This window comes from Lampris incognitus, chromosome 9 (assembly GCF_029633865.1).
Source record: "Lampris incognitus isolate fLamInc1 chromosome 9, fLamInc1.hap2, whole genome shotgun sequence".
Lineage (NCBI taxonomy): Eukaryota > Metazoa > Chordata > Actinopteri > Lampriformes > Lampridae > Lampris > Lampris incognitus.
The window spans coordinates 6049411-6073090 of record NC_079219.1 but is presented as its reverse complement, the minus strand read 5'-3'; the positions used below and the strand labels follow the sequence as shown (position 1 = coordinate 6073090).

General features: G+C 43.7%; 1 protein-coding gene across 2 annotated transcripts in view; it reads left to right on the top strand.

Moving 5' to 3' along the window:
• LOC130117826 (mannosyl-oligosaccharide 1,2-alpha-mannosidase IC) overlaps positions 1 to 23680 on the top strand; it is a 397190-nt gene that overhangs the window by 208091 nt on the left and 165419 nt on the right. For both annotated transcript variants that reach the window (XM_056286069.1, XM_056286071.1), the window contains exon 3: positions 8093 to 8208. In XM_056286069.1, coding sequence (XP_056142044.1) covers positions 8093 to 8208 — 116 coding nt within the window. The remainder of the gene's footprint in view (positions 1 to 8092; positions 8209 to 23680) is intronic.

Genomic DNA, 23680 nt, shown 5'->3' with positions numbered 1-23680 from the left:
TTACAACCGAGGTATGCAGAAGAGCATCTCTGAATGCACAACACGTCAAACCTTGAGGCAGATGGGCTACAGCAGCAGAAGACCACACCGGGTGCCACTCCTGTCAGCTAAGAACAGGAAACTGAGGCTACATTTTGCACAGGCTCACCAAAATTGGACAATAGAAGATTGGAAAAACGTTGCCTGGTCTGATGAGTCTCGATTTCTGCTGCGACATTCGGATGGTAGGGTCAGAATTTGGCGTCAACAACATGAAAGCATGGATCCATCCTGCCTTGTATCAACGGTTCAGGCTGGTGGTGGTGGTGTAATGGTGTGGGGGATATTTTCTTGGCACACTTTGGGCCCCTTAGTACCAATTGAGCATCGTGTCAACGCCACAGCCTACCTGAGTATTGTTGCTGACCATGTCCATCCCTTTATGACCACAGTGTTCCCATCTTCTGATGGCTACTTCCAGCAGGATAACGCGCCATGTCATAAAGCTCGAATCATCTCAGACTGGTTTCTTGAACATGACAATGAGTTCACTGTACTAAAATGGCCTCCACAGTCACCAGATCTCAATCGTATAGAGCACCTTTGGGATGTGGTGGACCGGGAGATTCGCATCATGGATGTGCAGCCGACAAATCTGCAGCAACTGCGTGATGCTATCATGTCAATATGGACCAAACTCTCTGAGGAATGTTTCCAGTACCTTGTTCAATCTATGCCATGAAGGATTAAGGCAGTTCTGAAGGCAAAAGGGGGTCCAACCCGGTACTAGCAAGGTGTACCTAATAAAGTGGCCAGTGAGTGTATGTAGTTTGGTAACTGGCTACATTTACCAATTTCATGTTACACTCATTATTATTATTATTATTATTAATGTATATTGTCTCAATTTTGATGACCCAGCCTTCTTCTGTAAGGTATTTAATTTACTTCCTGATCTCTCTGATACACGTGATTATAGGTGGCAATTTCAACTGCGTGCTTGATAATTGCTTGGACAGGTTGGCCCAAACAAGCATTCGCCTACCTCCTCCACGGTTTTAAATAACTTAATGACTTCCATGAATTTAGTTGCTATTTGGAGACTGGGACATCCTACAGACAGAGATTCTTCTTCTTTTTTTTTCCCCACAAATGCACAAGTCCTTTTCAAGAATAGATTATTTTATTTGATTCTACATTGATATCAAATGTGATTGCTTCTCCTCCAACTTCATTTGTTTTTTACCTTAATTATAAAAAGCAGCAGTATAACTGGCGCCTTCACCTATCAATGCTCTCTGATTCATCATTCTCATAATTTATATCTACGAAGATTTCAGAATTCCTGGGAACTAATGACAACTTGGATTTCACAGACTCTACTTTATGGGAAACTTTTAAAGTTGTGATTGGGGGCCATATTTCTTTTGAATCTTCGCTGATAAAGGAAAGGCGAGAATGCCTCTTAGAAATTGAAAGTGAACTATCACAATTGGAACTTATCTCTAGAGCTTCCTCCAGCTCCTCCACTTTATAAAATATTCTTAAATTGAAATATGAATATAACACCATCCTATCTGGTCAGGTGTCTGATCAACTGTTTAAGATTGGACAGAAACATTTTTAGTTGGGGGACAAGCCCAATTGGCCTGACAGCTAAGGCGTTTACAAGCTAGTAGAGCCATACACAAAATCAGATCAAAATCTGGGTAAATGGTTATTGATCCTAAAGGTATAACTTATTACTTTAAGGAATATTATGAACAGTTATACATGTCAAAAGCAAAAGAGGACATTTCTGATTGGCTGGGGCATCTGAATCTCCCGAAGTTGAGTGACGCTGCTCAAGAGGCTTTAAATTCTGATATCACCACTCAAGAAATTTTGGATGCTATAAAAACCATTCCCCAATGGCAAGGCCGATGGCCTAGATGGTTTTGGCATTGAACTGTATAAAAAATGTTCTGGGACGGTAGATCCCCTTCTTTTGAGGATGTTCACTCATTCATTTTGAAATTCGGAAATTCCCTTGCACTTTATATGAAGCCATTATTTCCTTATTACTAAAAGAAGGTAGGGATGATACCGAGCCTTCATCTTTTCATCCTGTTGCATTACTGAACTCAGACATGAAAATTTTTAAGGAGTTATTAGCAAACAGGTTAAATAAATATATTCCATCCATCGTCCATGCTGATCAAACAGGCTTTGCCCCCAATAGAGTTTAATCTTTTTTTTATGTCAGAAGACTAATGAACATAGTGTACCATAGGTATAGGAAGGGTTCTAAGCTGACTGTCCTTTGCCTAGACTCGGAGAAGGTATTTGATCAGGTGGAATGGGCCTATATGGTGAAGGTATTGCAGGAATTTGGGTTTGATACCCAATTTGTCTTGTGGATTACATTGTATGCTCACCCATCTTCCTCCATCCTCACAAACCAAGGAAAATCAGTGCCGTTCTTATTACATCGCGGGACACGCCAGGGCTGTCCCATCAGCCTGTTGCTCTTCGCAGCTGCTATTGAGCCCCTCACCATTAGTATTAGGAATCACCTTTCTATTGAACCCATCTGATTGGGGAATGTGGATAATCACACTTCCCTGTGCACGCGGATGATGTTGTTCTCTTCCTATCACAACCTGTAAGGTAATTTGGTGAAATTTCAGGATATACAACTAATTGGCATAAGAGTGAATGTATGTCACTGGGTGCTGAGCTTAACACTAAAGTATCTTGGAGTAGTTCTGCCAAAAGACAAACTAATTTTAAAGATGTACTTTCTTGAAAAAGTGGAAAAACTGAGGAGGGCATTGAAAAATGGAGGACCCTTCCTCTTTCTATTGTGGGCTGTATAAGGGTGATTCTTCAATTAAGGGAGTTTTCCTGTCCCCAGGGTAGATTTTCAAGAAAAGGAAAAGAAAAAAAACTTTCAAATGTGCCAGAATTTCACTGTTTTGGGCTTGTCCCCAACCCAGACTTTTTAACCTCCCCTCTATAATAAAGTCATAAAATTGTTAAATTCATTAAAGCTTTACTTTGCATTTTCTCATCGTAATTTAAAAAGACATTTCAAATTCATATGGTTTATATATGTGCGATTTGCTTATTTTTATAGTTAAACATCACTGTCCCTCATACATCTGTCATTACATCACACCCAACATTTTAGACTCAATAACGTTTTTTCAAAGAACAACAACGTGGGTGCCATGGAAATGACAAGCGCCAAAGGCGCATGAGCAGTCATGGCAGAAGCATGACTTTTTCATGTGTGCAAATGTAAGTAATGTGAAGGTTTATACGTCCTGATCTGACAGTGTGTTTATTAGATGTCATTACCAAAAAAGTTACTAGTTGAGTATTTTAGTTCAGAAATAAGAAACTTCGCTTTATTCACGTGTATTCATTGTACATTGTATGCTAGCTAACAAGTTAGCTTAACAAGTCTAAGACTGAGTCAACTTTTTCTCTAAAAAGTGAAAATTGTCATTACCATCACGTATCATTACCATCACATTTTGCTGTGTACAACTTTGAAAAAAGCATCATAATATAAAACTTATTTTGTAGGACGATCAAAGCTATGCTAAGATATTTGTTCCACACCACTTAATAGAGCTTTTGAAAAAAAAAAAAAAAACCCAAAAAACAGATTTTAAAAAAATGTATTCTTTATTTTTTTAAATTTCCGAAGCCAAAAGTGCCCCAAATTGAAAAATCGCCCATAAATGCCGTCAATGGTCTCTCTGCCAAGATTCTTGTTTCTCTTTCAAAATCTATCCATTTTTTTTAACAAGGTCCTTTTTCAAATCATTATGCCTTTTTTTTAAAGCCCCAAAATATCAAAAACTCATTTACCTAAACCAAGTGCAATGGGTGGACTAGGACTACCATACTCTCTGCATTATTACTGGGTAGAGAATGCGAGGGCCATTGTCTGTTGGCAGGAAGATTACAGAATGGAAGTATCCACCGAGACGCCCTCTTGGGTTGCCATTGAAAAGAGTTATATCAAAAACAGCTCTCCTCTAGCACTCCTTTCCTCAGTACCCAGACCCCCTTCAAATACTAAGGTGGATAACTTCATCGTTTTGAACTGCTTGAAAATATGGCAGCAAATTAAGAAGGGCTGCAGACTTCCAGACACTGCTATTCATACCCCAGTATATCGCAATCATGCATTACCCAATCCCTCTCAGATAAATCTTTTGACAGTTGGAGGCTAAAAGGTATAGTCACATTGAAAGATTTGTATATTAACAAGCAATTTACCTAATTTACTCAGTTAAAAAACAAGTTCTCTCTTCCCACAGCACATTTCGTCTGATACTTACAGATTAGGAATTATGTTCGTCAGTGTGTGCCTAACTTTGAGTCTCTCCCTAGAGGAAGAATGATTAATAAGCTTTTGTTGGGCCCACCTAAATACATAAAATGGTCTCAGACTTTATAAATATATTTTCTGAACAAGTGAATTATGCCACACACTCTTCTGAAAAATGCCAGGAAGGAGCAACTGGGTATAGAGATTGGGGATGATGTTTGGGAGGAGGGCCGTAACAGGACCCGATCTTGTTCTATTAATGCTCGGCATCAATTAATCCAATTCAAGGTGATGCACAGGCTTCATTATTCAAAAACTAAATTGCATAGAATCTTCCCTACCATTTCCTGCCTATGTGATCGATGTAACTCTGTCGAAGGCTCTCTCACCCACCTCCTCTGGACATGCCCAAAACCTCACCATTTTTGGTGTGACATATTCAAGTGGTTCTCTGACATGTAGGGCTGTGTGTTTGAACCTGATCCAGAGATTACACTGTTTGGGTTTTCTCTTTCTCTACTAGACCACGGTGTCTCCACACAAAGCACTATTATGTATGGAATGGTAATTGCAAAGAAAGTAATTTGAAGGCTCTGGAAGTCAGATACTGTGCCTCAGTTTAAGACCTGGTTAACTGAGCTCCCTGCTATATTACATATGCAGAAAGTTTGATATGGCATGATGGCCAAGCTTAATACATTTACTGATATATGGCAGCCATGTCTGGATCACCTTGCTCTGTATGATGCTGAACCTGGCCAGCAAAGAAAATAGTCTGCCATCCACCTCGCCCATGCTAAGACGTGTTGTGCTAGTGATGCAGCAGTGTCATTCATTATTTTCCTTAAATACACAGTTTCTTTTTTTGTCCATGGTTTCTATTTTTTTTTTGTGGATATGGTTTTCTGTTCTCTGTACTGTACAGTGGAAAATCCCAAATAAGAATATTGTATTAAAAAAAAGGAAATCCTAGCAAGAAGAAAAAAAGGGAAGCTTTTAGTTTCAGGGCTTATTCGGGGGGGGGGGTGTTTGTGTGATGATGAAAGATTTTTTTTTTTTATCTGCTCTCAGCCACCCGAACTATAGTGTAAGCTTCCCACCAACCATGAAAACCAAAATTCTCAGAGACAGAGTGCAAAAGAATTGAAAAGAGGGAAAGGGAAAATAAAAAGCCCTTGCACCCTGTAGCCAGTTTCTTCTTGTTCTTTCTCTGTATAGACTAATAGCCCACAGTTATGATTACCATTTGCATGTCTGGCTTCTCAAAGAAGGGATTCCTGGTGAGAATATGGGCTTTTATGTGCCAGGTTGCTGTGTGGTTACATCAGATAGAAACGGCCATCTACCATGTTTCTGATTGTGTTTGGGGAAAAAGATGAAAATTCTGTTTTGCTTTTATCAGTTTTCCCTTTCAGCCAGGACAGCGCCTATATTTCTGCCAGTTATTTTCTACCCAGTGAGTTTGGTTTGATTCAGTTTGTTTATTTGTGTTGGTGTATAACGGCCAAACTATAATTTGTTCTTCAGCGCTTTTACAGTTATTCATTTAAAAGCTGTGTTTGTTTTTTGCTTTGTTGAGGGCTCGAGGCCGACCAGCTTAGAGTCTCATGTAGATGCCAGTGCAGTTTAGTCAGATGCAGTTGGAGAAAGGGCGTTCAGCCTTACATGTTGATGGGGAGAAAAAAAGATTTTGATGAATTCAGTTAGTCATAGTTAGAATAACACACACACACACACACACACTCACTCATTACAAGTCAACACGGGTTTTTTTTATGCTTTTTTTTTTATCCCCTCATTTTTTTAACAAGTACTCAGACTCCAGCAGTGTCGGCTGGCCAGTAGAGGGCGCTGGGGCGCCGCCCCCTTCAAATATCAAGAGATAAAAATCTACTTAAACATGGTAAATATAAGTTAGTGGTATAATGCAAATAATGATGAAATAAAAGTGTTGTCAGTCTGTGAGCGCCTGTCAGCAGCATTAAATATTGGTTCAAATAGTATTTGGTTGGTTTCTGTCTGAATACATATACTTCCTGTCTGAATACATATACTTCCTGGGTGAGGGGCGCCGGCCAAACCATACCTTATGTAAGCCCTCAAACTTGCAGCGAGCAGGTGACCTGAGGCTGCTGTCTGATTGGTTTCTTCAGGTTTTCCAGGGGATGCAGTTCTGTGCACCCCAGACACCCCCACTTTTATTGGCAGTGAATTGGTGTTGTTTTAGTGTGTTTTGATCTAATGTGATTGGACAGTTCTCGTGGCTGTCAATCATGTTCACACCCACCACAACGCCTCGTCTCTCCTGTCAATCATCCACCGTCTACGAACCCTGATAAAACCTATAGGCTACATTGTCCTTCTTAATAACTCTGTGACTGTGTGGACATTAAAGCAGCTGTCAGGTGTGCTAAGCCAAGCTAAATTGTGCTGCCCCCCCCCCTCCAAAAAAATAAAATAAAATTTTTAGCACCAGCCGCCACTGGATTCCAGTGGTTGAATCCAGAATGACTTGACTTTTTTGAGTGACTGATGCTTTTAAGAGGTGCTTTTCACCTTAGCTGCACAAGGCTGGCATCGGTAGTATTATCAGCCAGATATTTCAACAGTAACTTCAGCACCTCAACATTTGTTTGGCTTTACATAGTGGAGGCTGAGCTGATGAAAACAGTTGCTCATCATAATGTCTTTTGGAGGCTTTATTTTGCATTTAACCAAGTGCTAGTTTGCCTTCGAAGTAAATATTTGAGGAACATTTATTAACGTGTGTGCAAACAATGATGCAGTTATACAAACAATTCATTCGATTCTGTCTGTAGATAGTACACATGGCCATTGTAATTCTAAGTATTGGTCACAGCAATTTGCATATGAACCCTGTGTTAAGACAGTTTGCTTTGGTCATTCTACAACTGTATTGTTTATAAGGTTGGGTTACCTGCAGTCAGCTGAGACTGACGAAGTCATTTAGATGAGTGATTAAACATTTCTCCCAATAAACTTCATGTCCAGATGAACTGATTCAACTTTCTGGGAATCCATTTGATGGTTTTTTTTGTGTTTGTCAGTATATAACTACACCCACACTAGTCCTACATAAGATTGACAGTTCAGCATAACATGAAAAATCTTAGAAAATGTAAAATAAATAAATGCATAGGTTGGTGGATTGAAATATTTAGAGCCTGTAAGAAAAGTTTCAGGCTGTTTTTGTAAGGCTGTTGTAATGCTACTAGGAGGTGCGAGGCAGTCTGCTGGAAGAGCTATGCGGTCACATAGGCTAAATGCTGAGAAACTCCACCGGTGTCAGTCGTTAATACGGAAGAGACAAAAGCCCTTAGCCGAAACCAGGTTCCACAGACAAGATGGTGGAAAGTGACTGGGGCTGGGAAGGCATTGAGCATGAATTAGGCTAACTGCGTCCTTCGGGACAAGAAAAGAATGTGAAAATGCTTGATGTGATGACCTGCCATCCCAGTGCTTCAAGTCTTACTTGCTGTGTGCTGTGCCAACGTGAAATCGGAACGTTTACACAAGTCATCTGGGGGATTTCTCTTAGTGGTTCAAATATTTTTAGCATTCATGAAATAGTTCTTGATGAGGAAATTCTGCTTAAAAACTGACTTTCAGAGAGGATATCTTAATTGTATGAGTTCTTAATTTTTCAGTCATTCATATGAATCGTTAAGTTTATATTATTCCTTATATCACAGCTGTTTTTTTATCTTGAGTTTACTTTTCCTTTAAAACCTGTAAATTAACTCTCCTCTCTTATTTGTTTGACAGGTGGGCTGAGAGGAGCCTCCATTATCGACTCTATCGACACTCTGTACATTATGGGGTTAAATGAGGAATATAAGGATGCCAAAGACTGGGTCGAGACCAGCCTGGACCTGAATTCAGTAAGACTATGCAACCAAGCTCACACTTTTCCCATCTCCCTGGACATCCCACCCCCCCCTTTTTTTTTCTTTTTTTTTTGTTGAGTCCAACAGGCAATCAGCTGCCCCAAAACATAACTCAAGATTGAGTTTATTGCCATATCAACTTGACAGTTTATTTGTAATTGTTTTGGTTCGCTCAAAGATAACAACAGTAAACATATAACCACAAAATGCATACAAGGAGTGTCCACAAAAACATACTATTCCAATTATATTATAGTAATTTTGTTAATGCAACCATATGGCCCGTACCCCTAAAGTGACATTAAAGTGCATGTGCTGAAGGAGTCTATACTTGTACAATCAGTGAAGCATTTAGGATGCGGATTGCGTCAGGGTAAGTGTTATTGTGGAAGCGAGATGTTCTGGTTTTAATACTGCGGAGTCTTTTACCTTGAAGGGAGATGATTGAATTGGGGATTAGCTGGGTGTGAGGAGTCCTTTAAAATTTTAAAACCTTTCCTATGAATACGGATATGATATAATTCAGAAATGGTAGGGTGTTCACAGCCAGTTATTTTTGAAGCTGTGCACACAACCCTGTCCAACAGGTTTTTTCTCATGTGCTGTAGAATTGCCATACCATACAGTTATTGAGAAAGTGGACACGCTTTCTATCACAGCTCTGTAGAACTGTAACATTGCAACCCTTGACACTCCAAATTTCCTAAGCTGCCTTAAAAAGAATAGTCTTTCGTGAGATTTCTTCCGGAAGGTGGTGAAATAGTCTCTCCATTTCAGTGCGGAGGAGGTTGTAGTCCCAAGGAATTTGAAATGATCCACTCTCTAAACCACCTGGCTGTTAATGCCCAGCGGTAGTAGCTCTCCCTGATTTTCACAGAAATCAACCGTACGTTCTTTAGTTTTGTTGATGTTCAGTTCCAGATTGTTAGTGTTATACCAGTTGACAAATGAGGAGACTTTCTCTCTGTATGCTGTCTCATCATTACAGGGAATCAGTCCCACCAGTGTTGTATCATCAGCAAACTAAGTCATTTTTACAGTGTCAGAGTGTGAAATACAGTCATAGGTGTATAATGAGTAGAGCAGAGGTGAGGACACAACCCTGAAGGGCACCTGTGCTAAAGGTCAATGAGTTTGAAAATCTGTCGTTGAATTTGACAACCTCTGTTCTGCATAGTAAGACATTCACGACCCAGAGACATAGAGACTGATGGAAACCTAGCTGCAAAAGTTCTTTATATAGCCTTGTGGGCATTATTGTATTAAAAGCTGAGCTATAGTTAATGATCAGTAACCGAGCATAGGTGGCAGGTGCCTCTAGATGCTTCAAGATGGAGTGGAGACAGCGATACAGCATCATCCACAGACCTATTGGACCTGTACGTAAACTTGTTGGGATATAGCGCAGCACTGGACAGATGTTTACATACTATATGTTCCAACACTTCCATTACAACAGATGTTAAGGCAACAGGCTTGTAGTCATTTAAACAGCTAACAAGGGGCTTGCTTCTAAGGCACAGGAATTACTGACAATTAATCACAGGAATTAAAAACTGCAGATTTAAAGCATGCTGGTACTTTATACTGGTTGATAGACCAATAAAAAATACAAGTCAGAACAGAAGCAAGTTCATCAGTATGGCCTTTTAAAGTGGCTGAGGACACAAGATCAGGGCCTGCAGCTTTCCTGCTGTTATGATTGCACGGCAGACACCAGACCTCATGCTCCCAGTCACAAAAGGTGAAACTCGGGGGCTTCCACTGGAAGAAGACTCTGTTGGCGGGTTGAGGTTTTATCAAAATGACAGTAGAATTCATTAAGTTCATCAGGGAGCTTGGGGTCATCATTACCCGCTGAGTGTTTGGCCTTATATTTGGTAATTTTCTGCAGTCCCTGCCACACACCCCTGCTGTCCTTGGCCTGGATCTTGTTCTCCAGCTTGTGTTTGTAATTGGCCTTAGCCTTCCGCACTGCCTGCCCAAATTCATATTTTGTAGAGTTCTCTGTCATCCCTCTTTGAATGCTTTGTTTTTCTTCCTACATAACATTTTACTCTCTTTGCTGAACCGTAGCTTGTTGTTACTAAATGCAGACACTGTCTTGGATGGAATGCACAGTTTCTGAGAAATGGATGTAAGACATAATAGTATTGGTGTAATCGTCTAAGTCATGGCATGACTCATTAAAGACAGACCAGTCTGTAATATCTAAACAGTCACTAAGCCTCTCTAAAGCCTGGGGGACACCATTGTTTCACCACCCTTATACTTGTTTTTGTGTGTTTCAATTTTTGATGATACTTGGGGATGGGAAAAATCATGTTATGACCAGACCGTCCCAGGGGTGCCCAAGCCACGGAATGAAATGCATCAGAGATGACGCTGTAACATAGATCTAGCACTTTGTCATACCTGGCGGTGACATGGATGTGCTGTTTGAACCTTGGTAGAGTATTTTTCAGGTTGAAATGGTTAAAGTCACCAAGTATCAGCACCTCCAAATCCGGGTGCGAGTTTTCAACATCCATAACATGGCTCGCTAACTTCTGGGCAACAGCTGATGCCCCAGCTTGCGGGAGAATGTAGATAGCGATCAGTATGAGGGAGGAAAATTCCCGCAGCAGGTAGAAGGGTCTGCACTTGGTGGTGAGTGACTCTAATTCCGTAGAGCATGACAGAGTTTTCATGTTTGTACACCAACTGTGATTGATATAATAACAAACACCTCCGCTCTTCCGTTTGTTTGAGTCCTCGGTGTAGTAGGCTCGGTGCAGGGAAGAAGCTTGTGTAGTGTGGAGTCTGGGATGTTTGGGTAGCCGAGTTTCCGAAAAGCACCGTGCTGTCTGCTGCGTATGAGGATATTTACCTCATTTCGTTTGTTAACCAGGGAGGAGTGAACTTTGGACGGTATTATACTAGGGAGCGATGTGCGATGTGTACAACGGCAAAGCTGAACTAGGAATCCGGCTCTCCTCCTCCGCAGATGTTGGTAGCTGTTGCTAACGCTGTCCCTTGACTTTGCGTCTCTGGTAACAATGTCACTTGAGGAGTATTCCAGCTCACTCTTTCTGACTCACACGCTCGAGTACCACTTTACTATCAGGCATACTCAGTAAAGGATTTATAAGCAGTTACTAATGACTTTTTTATTATTAATAACTATTGCAAATCAGTAATGAAACGTTTTAATGCGTTAATAAAATAATTTTTCAGTTGCCAGGTTGTGAGCCCATATGTTATCAACATTACAGTCTCCATAGACATTCTCTCAGAGATGACAGACTGGTGAGGCCTGCCATGTCACATTCTTAGCGAGTAGCATACAAATAGCATACAAATAAAATGACTGGAAAATGTTATGCAATTTACACTCGGATGTCAATTTTAAAGCACAGCGGTGGTACGTTTAGGGTTAAGGTTAGGTAGTGGGTAAAATGAGAATTAAAGTTATGGTTAAGTTTAGAGTTATGGTTAGGTAGCAGTTAAGGTTAGGTAGTGGTTTGTGGTTTGGCTGTCTTCATCTAATCCCCTGGTTTCTTAGAGTTTTTATGGATACTCTCCTCACGTTGGCTCCCAATCTGGCATCTGGGGGAAGTCTTTTTATCAACGCATTTCAACATATTATTTCTGATGTATAATAGAGTGATAAGTAGTTATTGAAGTAATTTGTAGCCTCTTGTAAACCCTTTCTTAAATGTCTTATAGTAAAGTGCTGCCCACCCTTGTATGCAACCTGGCCAAACAAACCCTAAGCTTTGCATGATAAAGTTCTCATTACATGGTCTTGTACACTCCATTGGTTGGAAGTGGTGCCATTGTGCCTTAAGACACCACTGTGTCCAGTGAGTCTGACAGTTTGCCAGAGACATTCCAGATGGACACAAGCCTCCTGTGTGGCCGCTGGGCCACTGTGGTCACGCTATGTTACCGTGAGATGGGATTCTCCCCCTCTCCTTAGAGGTCTCTGTGCTGCAGAAAATGTGATAAATAAAAGAGAAACATATACAAGGGAAGGGGTGTTTCAGCAAGATAGAGAAGTTTCGGGAGGGAAGAAGCAAAAGAGATCATGTTCCCTTTACTGAGTGATTCTGTAATAATGGACTTGTGTTTCAGGGTCTGGAACAACCGAGGTCTGCCAAGTTGGCATTTTGTGAGAATTGAATGAATGCCAGAGGAGGCATCAAGGGGGGGGAGCTTTTGTTTCCTCTGTCACAAACAGTCAAGTTGCTTGCCTCCAGTGTTTCAGTGTTTGTGCACGTCGTACGTTAAAAGAGGTCATTTTTGCACCACTTCTCATTCAGCCATTGCACCAGATGAGCGACTGTGTGGTCAAACTGTGTAATTACAAAATGCTCACGTGGACTGTTTGACTGTAACTGTCAACATTGTTGAGGCCAAACTATAATTTATTTATTTTTTTGTGGGTATTTTTTCTCCCCAATTGTATCCAGCCAATTACCCCACTCTTCCAAGCCGTCCCGGTCGCTGCTCCACCCCCTCTGCCGATCTGGGAGGGCTGCAGACTACCACATGCCTCCTCCGATACATGTGGAGTCGCCAGCCGCTTCTTTTCACCTGACAGTGAAGAGTTTCACTGGGGGACGTAGCGCGCGGGAGGATCACGCCGTTCCCCCTCCCCCCTGAACAGGCGCCGCGAACAACCAGAGGAGGCGCTAGTGCAGCGACAAGGACACATACTCACACCCGGATTCTCACCCACAGACACAGCCAATTGTGTCTGTAGGGACACCCGACCAAGCTGGAGGTAACACGGGGATTTGAACCGGCGAGCACTGTGTTGGTAGGTAACGGAATAGACCGTTATGCTACCCGGACGCCCCGCCAAACTATAATTTAAGTCATCCACCACCTATCCTGACAAGGTGTCATGTGATGCAGTATTCACCAACAAAATGTTACTCAGTTTCAGGGATAAAGGAACCGTAGATCCCTCTGTCAGAATGCATAGCAGAACGCTCTCTCTGAAAGCTCTGTGTTTGTAGTGGAGGGTGCCTGGTGTTCCCACAGGTGCCAGCTGCAGAACATTTTGTCTTGAATAGATGTTTTAATGTCAACTGTTGTATTTACGCCGTGGAGGCGCAGCTCCGGGGTATGAGAAGAACTACAGCACAGTCACACTGATGCGTTCAGCCTGTCATCCCATCTCCCGCTGTGCCACCCTGACAACTCTGACAAGGAGAATTCAGTTTGGAGGCCTGGAGAAAATGTACAGTTTACATTAACTTCAGCAACACATTAAAGGCAGTGTTCAGTAGCTCTCAGTTCTCTGTGTTCTTCCATTTCTTTCATTATGGCACACACACACACACACACACACACGCACACACACGCAAAAACAGACTCTAAGTCTAACCCTTGCTGTCTCCCTGAACACACGGATGAGCACATAAAAGTGTATACATGCGTACCCATGCATGTACAGATGCATGCACACACACACATGCAAACAAAAGCTTCTGTATTTTCCTGTTGCCAGTTTATCCCCGTGGACAGGAATGCAGAGGACTGTTAACACTGAATGCGGCTATCGCTCTGCCAGCCCTCAATGCCTACATGGAGACAGCCAGTAATGGCTGCCATTGACAAACGGCTACCTCACCGCCAATCATATGGACAACCTACGCAGATTTACAGTCCCCTCTGCCTTTTATCATGGCCCTGAGCCGGCTCCATCTGTCAAATCTCGCTCCCGTGATCGGTTGCCACCCAGGTGTCAAATCTGTCAAGCTTACAGCTTCTTTTTTTTTTCCTGCAAGAAGAGCAGCTCCAAAATAAACAGACCCTAACTGAGGAAAAAGCAGGAATAGATCATTTTCAGAATCAAAACTTTTCAAACATTTCCTTGATTTTATTTCTTACATGTGATGATTGGACCGTCATATTGTATTGTGATCTCAGCACTTTGGCTTGTTGCGATGTGTCTATCGCCCCTTGAAATAAGGTACACTTATGTTAGGGATGGACATTCATCCATATTCATGAATTTAATGTAAATGACAATGTAAATCACATCCTCCCTGGTGAACTTGATGTGGTGTCCACAGAGTTAACGTGGTCAGTCAAATGTGGTACATCCTGAGATTTAATTTTAACCCAGGTGTCGTCCACAGATTTGAACCAAATTCTAGGTGGTGTCCCTGGATAGGACATCAGAGCCTCCTTTGCACTTCCTCCATATACAAGTTGGCCACTACAGGTGAAACTGGGGAACCCATAGCACACCCATGCTTCTAGTCATGCCTGTAGTACTGCCCCCTCTATGTGAAGTACATGGACTGAAGACAGCTTCAGGAGCAGACACACTTGGTCAGTGTTAAGGGTGGTCTTATTGCTAAGGGTGGGGTCATCTTTTAATTTCATACAGACTACCTTCACTGCTTCATCAACAGGAACACACGTGAAGAGAGACGTAACATCATAAGAAACCATTGTTTCATCCACCTCCATAATGACGTCCCTCACCTTATCCACAACATTCATAGTGTTCTGAATATGATGTTCATTACTGGCTACCAACATGTTAAGAACAGATGCCAGAAACTTAAAGATGTTATAGGTCACTGAGTTAATCATAATGGCACATCCTGTTTATGTGTCTTAGGTAAACCATACAGACTAGGTCTAGCTTCCCCTGGGTATAATGTATGGTACTAAATTCTGTCAATAGCATTGTCCTGTTCTAACAGCTTCAGACAATCTTATCACCCTTGCCCCCTTTTTTTTTCTCCCCCACCCCCCCAACCCCCGCCCCCCTTTTTCTCCCCAATTGTACTTGGCCAATTACCCCACTCTTGTGAGCAATCCCAGTCTCTGCTGCACCCCCTCTGCTGATCCGGGGAGGGCTGCAGACTACCAAATGCCTCCTCCGATACATGTTGAGTCACCAGCTGCTTCTTTTCACCTGACAGTGAGGAGTTTCGCCAGGGGGATGTAGCGTGTGAGAGGATCATGCTATTCCCCTCAGTTCCCCCTCCCCCATGAACAGGCACCCCAACCGACCAGAGGAGGCGCTAGTGCAGCGACCAGGACACATACCAACATCCGGCTTCCCACCTGCAGACACGGCCAGTTGTGTTTGTAGGGACGCCCGACCAAGCCGGAGGTAACACAGGGATTCAAACCAGCAATCCACATGTTGGTACGCAATGGAATAGACTACCACGCCACCAGGACGCCCACCCTTTTCTTTTAACCACTGCTGGGATCTCGTTTCAGGGGCTCATAAGGCTTCATGTTGCTAAGTAACATCATACATTTCTCATGGTAGTCTGTCTTGTTTAATAGAACAGTTCATCGGCCTTTGTCTGCCAGAAGAATGATGATGTTATTGTCCTTATTGAGTTGTGAGTGCATTCCTCTTGTCTGTGCTGATGTTGGACGGCAGCACCTTCGCATTGCTGAGGCAGGCTGAAACTTTCGTCCGCAGTTGCTCCACTTCTGGGTCCGTGGTGGTGTCGTTACAGATCGTTGATTCTGTTGCTGTGATCAGTTCCACTTGCGGGGTTTACCTCAGCGTGACAGCAAAATTCAGCCCTTCAGCAAGGACGTCTTTCTCCGCCTGGGTGAGTTGTCTGTTGGACAAATTCTTCACCCACTTGTCCACATTGTCGGTGTGTGTCTGGCATCCATCTTTGTCTGCCGTTGAGGGGGCCATCCGTTGTCTGCCGATGTCTCTGGCGTGCAGCAAGTAGATTGAACTCCTTTTGCTACCTGGCTTTCCACGTTGCGCTAGACCAGCCTTCTCCATGAACTCAATCACATGTTGGAAGTGGTCTCGTCTAGATGTGACATGAGTCTCTGTTTGATCTGCACCTCTTTTGGCTTTCAAAGCATTGATGGTAAAATTAGTTTGTCTCACCCATTTGTTCAACAGCTGGCTCTGTGCCTTCTGGAGGATCTTGTTAGCTCAGTGGCCCTTGACAAGATTTCAGTTGCATGCTCTTAGGTGTAATCCTGCTCTGTCTGCACCTGAGGCTGAATCTCAGGTGGTTTCTGTAGTCTGCCACCTTATGTGCTGTTCACCCGTACTCACGCACAAGTTGAAGGCAATCCTCGCCGAAATGAGTGTACATGTCTTGATGCATGCTCAGTAATCCACGTAAGGAAATCACAGAAAATTGAATCAGTTCATGCAGGCACGTTTATTTAGAGAAACTTTTTATCACTCATCTGAGTGACTTCTTCAAGCTCAACTGACTGCAGGTGTCCCCACCCTTATAAACAATACAGTGGCATAATGACTGAAAACAACGATCAGTTTCATATGCAAATTACTGTGACCATTAACTACAGTTACAATGGCCATGTGTACTATTCACAGAAGATTGGGGGAATAGTTGCAGTCACAGCATTGTAAGATGGCAACAGATGTACTCTAAGCCCCCCCCCCCCCGGACATTTGTCAAAACTAAGAAGATACCCAAACAGTGCACGGTCCAATCGAAGAGAGGAAGACAACGACTGCATAAGCGTAAACCAGCGGTGATTCCGTATGTGACAGGAATGTCAGAACAGTTGAGACGCGCATTTTCCAAACACCGCGTCTCAGTTGCTTTCAAACTCCAAAACATGCTACACCAGAAATTGGTCCACCCCAAGGATCAGGTCCCCTGGCACAGACAGAGCAATATAGAGTACACTGTTAAGTGCCATGATGATTGCCGTAACTTGTACATCGGGCAAACCAAACAGACGCTGGCCAAGAGGATGGCACAACACAGGAGAGCTAACGTGTCAGGCCAGGACTCTGTGGTCTACACCCATCTACAGGTCAAGGATAAGGATGTGCACATCCTTGATAGGGAGGAACCCTGGTTTGAACGGGGAGCCAAGTCAAGTCAATTTTATTTGTATAGCCCTATCACAAATTCCAAACTTGCCTCAAGGGGCTTTACAGCAACACAACATCCTGTCCTTAGATCCTTGCATCGGATAAGGAACAACTCTCTAAAAAAAAAAACCTTTAACAGGGAGAAAAAATAGGAAGAAACCTCAAGGAGAGCAACAGAGGAGGATCCCTCCCAAGATGGACAACGTGCAATGGATGTTGTGTTTACACAATACAACATTGAAAGAGGATAACACAGTTATAATGGAATCATAAAATATACAAAGAATATAATGAGGAGGATGCCAAGTAGTGTCCAGACGCCACCGGAACAACCCAGGACCCGAGCCATGCATCCGGTATCGCCATGTAAAAAAAAAAAAAAAAAAAGAAGAAGAAAGAAAGAAAAAGGATATTGCTGTGGACTGCTCTTACATCCACCAGCCACTGGGCATTGGTGTTGTGTGATGCGTCCATTTTCCCATATATCTTTCCAGTATCGCTTGGTCTCTGCTCTGGGCGGGTCGGATGTTGTTCCCTTGTTCCTCTGCAGTTTGGAGTATCCTTTTGATGGTTCTTTGAGGAACAGGCCATTTACTCTTTTGGCTTCTTCCTCTCTAGTGTATCTCTTCAGCCTGACAGCCAGATTTCAGAGCGGCAGTTTCTGGGGTGTCAATTTGGACAGCTTGCTGGACTTCTTCAGTTAGGGCCTGTCTTTTATCACACCTTTTTACATCTCTGTTAGCTGGCTAACATCTCTCCATGCTGCTTCTTCCATGGAGGGTACTGTTGGTGACCTTTGTTCTTCATCCCGTACCCAAGCATCTCCAGGATTACGGTTGCAGTGGCATATAGAAGGTTGTTGGTCTCTGTTATGGTGGCAGTTGAGATATTGTGTAAGGCTGTGTTCACATCTGCAAGCAGGCTTTGTGATTATACTTTTTAACTGAGTTATGGAAGCCGAGCCAGGGGGTTAACTGTCTTTAGTCTGGCTGTGATTCTCATTTGAACGTCAGTAGCTTCAGCTGTCATGGCTGGTAGGATTGTTTCAGCTGGTTTGAGTCTGTCATGTATCTCCCGCCTCGTGGGTGGTGATATATTTAAACACGACAGCCCCTATCCTTAGACACTCGACTCCAATGAGGAAAAACTTTTTTTTTTTTTTTTTTAGAGAAAGGCACCACAGCAGATTGCTGAACATCTGTGAAATCAAGGTACTTGCTATGAGATAATTTTTCTTTTTTAGTGTCTTTATGCATGCTCAGTAATTCAGGTAAGAAAATCATAGAAAGTTGAACCAGTTCATCTGGATACAGCATTTATTGACAGATACGTTTCATCACTCATCTAAGTGACGACCTCTGTCCAAACTGACTGCAGGTACCCCCACCCTTATAAACTATACACAACAACTGAAACCAACGATGAGTTTCATATGCAAATATGGGCGTGGCCATTAACAAGGGTTACTATGGCCATGTGTACTATTTACAGAGGATAGCGTCTCAGTTGCTTTCAAACCCCAAAACACAATACATTAGAAACTGGTCCACCCCAAGGATCGGGTTCCACGGCACAAATGGAGCAATATAGTGTACACTGTTAAGTGCCAGAGGCTTGCCCTGACTTGTTTATGGGGAAACCGAACAGACGCTAGCCAAGAGGATGGCACAACACAGGAGAGCTAACACGTCAGGCCAGGGGCCTCATGTATCAGCCGTTACTATGGGTACATTTGTGCGTACACACCTGTGGATTTTCTTTAGCCCTCAAGATTGTCTGACAGTCAGCAGCAAAGCATGAGGGTTATTTGTAGTTCCTTCCTCCTAACATCTATTGTCTACCTCTTGCAACAAGCAATCACCCAGGCCTGCAAAGACATCAGTGTTAACCAATCGCTGTCTAAATTCAGGGGTTACCCGGGTTCTACACTGGTCTCTGAGACAAACTTCAGGGTTAAAAAAAATCCCATGGGTCTGCGGTGGTGTAGCGGTCTAATCATCGGCTTCGTGTCGATGCAGTTGCCCACTGGGGACTGGGGTTCGCGCCCCGGTCTCGTCAGATCCGACTATGGCCGGACTCGATGAAGCAGCAATCGTTGGCAACGCTGTCTTCGGGAGGGGGCGGAGTCGGCTTGTGTTCGTCATGTGAATGCGTCTCTGTGTGTGTCGGAAAAAACAGTGGTTCGGTCTGGAGTCGCCTTGTCACGAAAGTGGGGAGGCGGTCTCCTTCGAGACTGCCGGCCGGAGAGATGCAGTTGGCGAACGCATGCAGTACGAGGATGGGTGTTTGAATTAAAATAGGGAGCGATTGGCCACTAAATTGGGAGAAAAAAGGGAAAAATCAGAAATAAATTTATAAAAAAAAAAATCCCATGGGTGTGTACACACAAATTTGCCCATAGTAATAATTGATACATGAGGCCCCAGGACTCCACAGTCTACACCCATCTACAGGCCAGTGGCCACTCTTTCAGGGATGAGGATGTACATATCCTTGATAGGGAGGAAAGCTGGTTTGAACGGGTAGTCAAAGAGGTTGCCTGTTGCCCCTTTTCCACTACATGGTACCGGCTCAACTCGACTCAACTTTTTCATTTTCCATTACTGGAAAAAACTGGCATTTTGGTAACTGTTACCACTTTACTGGTACCACCTTTGTCAAGGTTCCAAAAAAAGTGGAGCGGCTACCAAAGTCAATGCAGACCAGCTACACTGAGGGGCGCTATTACAGTAATTGAGCCGGTACCATGTAGTGGAAAAGGGGCATATATGAAAAGGGAATGACCATCTCTGAATCGGGGGGGGGGGCTAAGAATACATCTGTCACCATCTTACAATGCTGTGATCGCAGCCATTCACCAGTCCTCTGTGACAAGTACACATGGCCATTGTAACTCTAGTTTCTTTTTTAGAGTAAGTATCTTGACTCAAATCCTGTTATCATGAAACAAGTACGCTTTGTTGAAACAAGAACTAATATCTGCCAGTGGAATGACAACAGTTTAATAGCAATATCTTCAAATGAGCATTATGAGACTTAAAACAAGACAACATATCTCGATAAGCTTATCTTTATTTGCAGTGCACACATACACTGAAAGAGAGAACGAGTGAGTGAGTGAGTGAGTGAGTGAGTGAGTGAGTGAGTGAAAGAGAGTGACACGCACACACACACTCACATATGCACACATCACTTTCTTAATTACAATCACTGTGTTAACTAAGGTAGTCATTCATTATGCGAAGAAGTTTTTTTAGTTCAGCTGTATAGGCCTGTCAGCCAGGGCTGCGTATCTGATGATGGCTCATCCATTATTATGTGCTGTGGGTTGAAACGGGGACAGACAGGTTTAATTTCAGCATGTTGGGGCGTCCGGTTGGCGTGGCAGTCTATTCCGTTGCTTACCAACATGGGGCTCGCTGGTTCAAATCTCCGTGTTACCCTCCAGCTTTGTCGGGCGTCCCTACAGACACAATTGGCTGTGTCTGCAGGTGGGAAGCCGGATGTGGGTTTGTGTCCTGGTTGCTGCACTAGCGCCTCCTCTGGTTGGTCGAGGCGCCTGTCTGAGAGGGAGGGGGAACTGGGGGAATAGCATGATCCTCCCACGCACTACGTCCCCCTGGTGAAACTCCTCACTGTCTGGTGAAAAGAAGCGGCTGGTGACTCCACATGTATGGGAGGAGGCATGTGGTAGTCTGCAGCCCTCCCCGGATCAGCAGAGGGGGTGGAGCAGCGACCGGGACGGCTTGGAAGAGTGGGGTAATTGGTCAAGTACCAATTGGGAGAAAGGGGGTCGGGGGAATGAATAAATAAATAAATAAATGTGAGCTCGTTTATAGCCAGGTTTCAACCCGTCTCACCCCTCTGTGAGGTGAGGGCAGCGGCTAGTTTCCACCCTGCCAAGTCTTCACAAGGTGTGCGAGCTACCAGGGTTCCCATTCTTTTTAAGAAATAATTTTCCACGACCGTTATGGTCATTATTCATGATGTTTGCTAGGATATACACGATGGCGATTGCTCACAGAAAATCATTTTATTCAGTACCTCAGCAGTCTCTAAATGGATCGTGTGACTTAGCTGCAAGCAATGATGTGCAATCTCAGCAACTACAAATATGAAATCTTTGCTAAAAATCTTGCTAAAATGTGCCGTCTCACTGGGTAAAAATGGGATTTTTTTGTATAATCTAACAATATTTCCTGTGTGTGTGTGTGTGTGTGTGTGTGTGTATATATATATATATATATATATATATTATTTTCTTTGCCCCCTTTTCTCTCCAATTGTGCTTGGCCAATTACCCCTTTCTTCCGAGCTGTCCCGGTCTCCGCTCCACCCCCTCTGCTGATCCGGGGAGGGCTGCAGACTACCACATGCCTCTTCCCGTACATGTGGAGTCACCAGCCACTTCTTTTCACCTGACAGTGAGGAATTTCACCAGGGGGACGTAGCACGTGGGAGATCACGCTATTCCCCGCCCCCCCCCGATCAGGCGCCCCGACCCACCAGAGGAGGCGCTAGTGCAGCGACACATACCCAGATCCGGCTTCCCACCCGCAGACACGGCCAATTGTGTCTGTAGGGACGCCCGACCAAGCCGGAGGCAACATGGGGATTCGAACCAGCAATCTCTATGTTGGTAGGCAATGGAATAAACCGCCACACTACCTGGACACCCCGTATTTCCAGTATATTTGATCAATAGGATCAATTTCAAGGTGTTTTCCATGACTCTAAAAGTTGATAAATTTCCAGCTTTTCTGGGATGTGTGGGATCCCTGGCTGAGTCACCTAATTGAATCTAATTCATTTCAATTGACAGAACACAGGGAACACACAGCCTTCTCCTCTGGTGTAGTCAGAACTCACGGGGATGTGAGGACGGAATCCTCAGGCTGTAGGTTTTGTCTTTTTTACCAAACTGTGCCAAGTGAAGAAATTAAACCGCCTGAAAAGTGTCTTGTCCGTTTGACTTTGAAACAAAAACAAACTTCACTGACGCAAAAGCCAGCGACTTGCTCAACAGACGCTGTCGGCAGATCAAACGGGCTCTCCGGTGGATCAAGCCCCGACTCTGATGGCAGCGCCAATTATCGAGATGAGGACTTGTGCGACGTTTTCGCAGGATGTTGGCTTTTCTGCGTCATCCACAAGCTGTTCTCACATAAAGCCTGAATAAGTAGCTGCCGATGCCAGTGTCGATTAGCGTTTTGGAAATGTTCATGACCCTGTGTTACCTTAGCATCTAGAATTTATGCTAGTGATGTAGCTCTGCATAGTCAGAGAGCCATAAATTCAAATTAAAAGGGGTCTTTTTACTCAACGGTGCCACCATTAACAGATAGGACTAGTGGTCAAAGGAGTGGTCCCTTTTTTGGCAGGGCTCCAAGACTAGATGTGTGTGTGTGTGTGTGTGTGTGAGGGGGGGGGGGATGCTCTCTCATGTTTATTCTTTGCATTTGGCCTCACACTCGGTCACTGTCTGGCTCAGTACTTTTCTCGCCTCATACTCCAGTAACGTCTTTATGTGGCACATTTTGTACAGTAAAATAAGATGCAATTCGCTTTAAGTGAAAGTGCACAGAAAAAAAGAAGGTATTGGTAAAATAAGAAATAAATGAAACATCAATTGAGTGAACGAATTAAACTTTCATAAAATGGAGTAGCTATAAAAAAGATACCAAATATCCTCTTTCCCCTAGAAATGCAGAGAAATGCATTGGTGGCAGCAGTACTTTTTTTTTTTTACCCAGTCCATCTTTGCATGACCCAGGCGGCATGGTGGTGCAGTGGTTAGCGCGGTCACCTCACAGCAAGAAGCATCTGGGTTCGAGCCCTGGGGTAGTCCAACCTTGGGGTCATCCCAGGTTGTCCTCTGTGTGGAGTTTGCATGTTCTCCCCGTGTCTGCGTGGGTTTCCTCCGGGGGCTCCGGTTTCCTCCCACAGACCAAAGACATGTAGGGCAGGTGAATCGGCCATACTAAATTGTCCCTAGGTGTGTGTGTGTGTGTGTGTGATGGACTGGCAGTCTGTCCAGGGTGTCTCCCCACCTGCCGCCCAATGACTGCTGGGATAGGCTCCAGCATCCCCGCGACCCTGAGAGCAGGATAAGCAGTTCAGATAATGGATGGATGGATCTTTGCATGACCCACTCGCACTTCTGAGTTGCATGCATAGACAGATGTGCTAACCAACTAACATCTGAGTATCCAGCTACAGATGTGCTGACCAGCTAACATCTGAGTATCCAGATACTGATGTGCTGACCAGCTAACATCTGAGTATCCAGATACTGATGTGCTAAGCAGCTAACATCTGAGTATCCAGATACAGATGTGCTGACCAGCTAACATCTGAGGTTCCAGATACTGATGTGCTAACCAGCTAACATCTGAGTATCCAGATAGAGATGTGCTGACCAGCTAACATCTGGGTATCCAGCTGCAGATGTGCTGACCAGCTAACATCTGAGTATCCAGATACTGATGTACTGACCAGCTAACATCTGGGTATCCAGCTACAGATGTGCTGACCAGCTAACATCTGAGTATCCAGATACAGATGTGCTGACCAGCTAATATCTGAGTATCCAGCTACAGATGTGCTGACCAG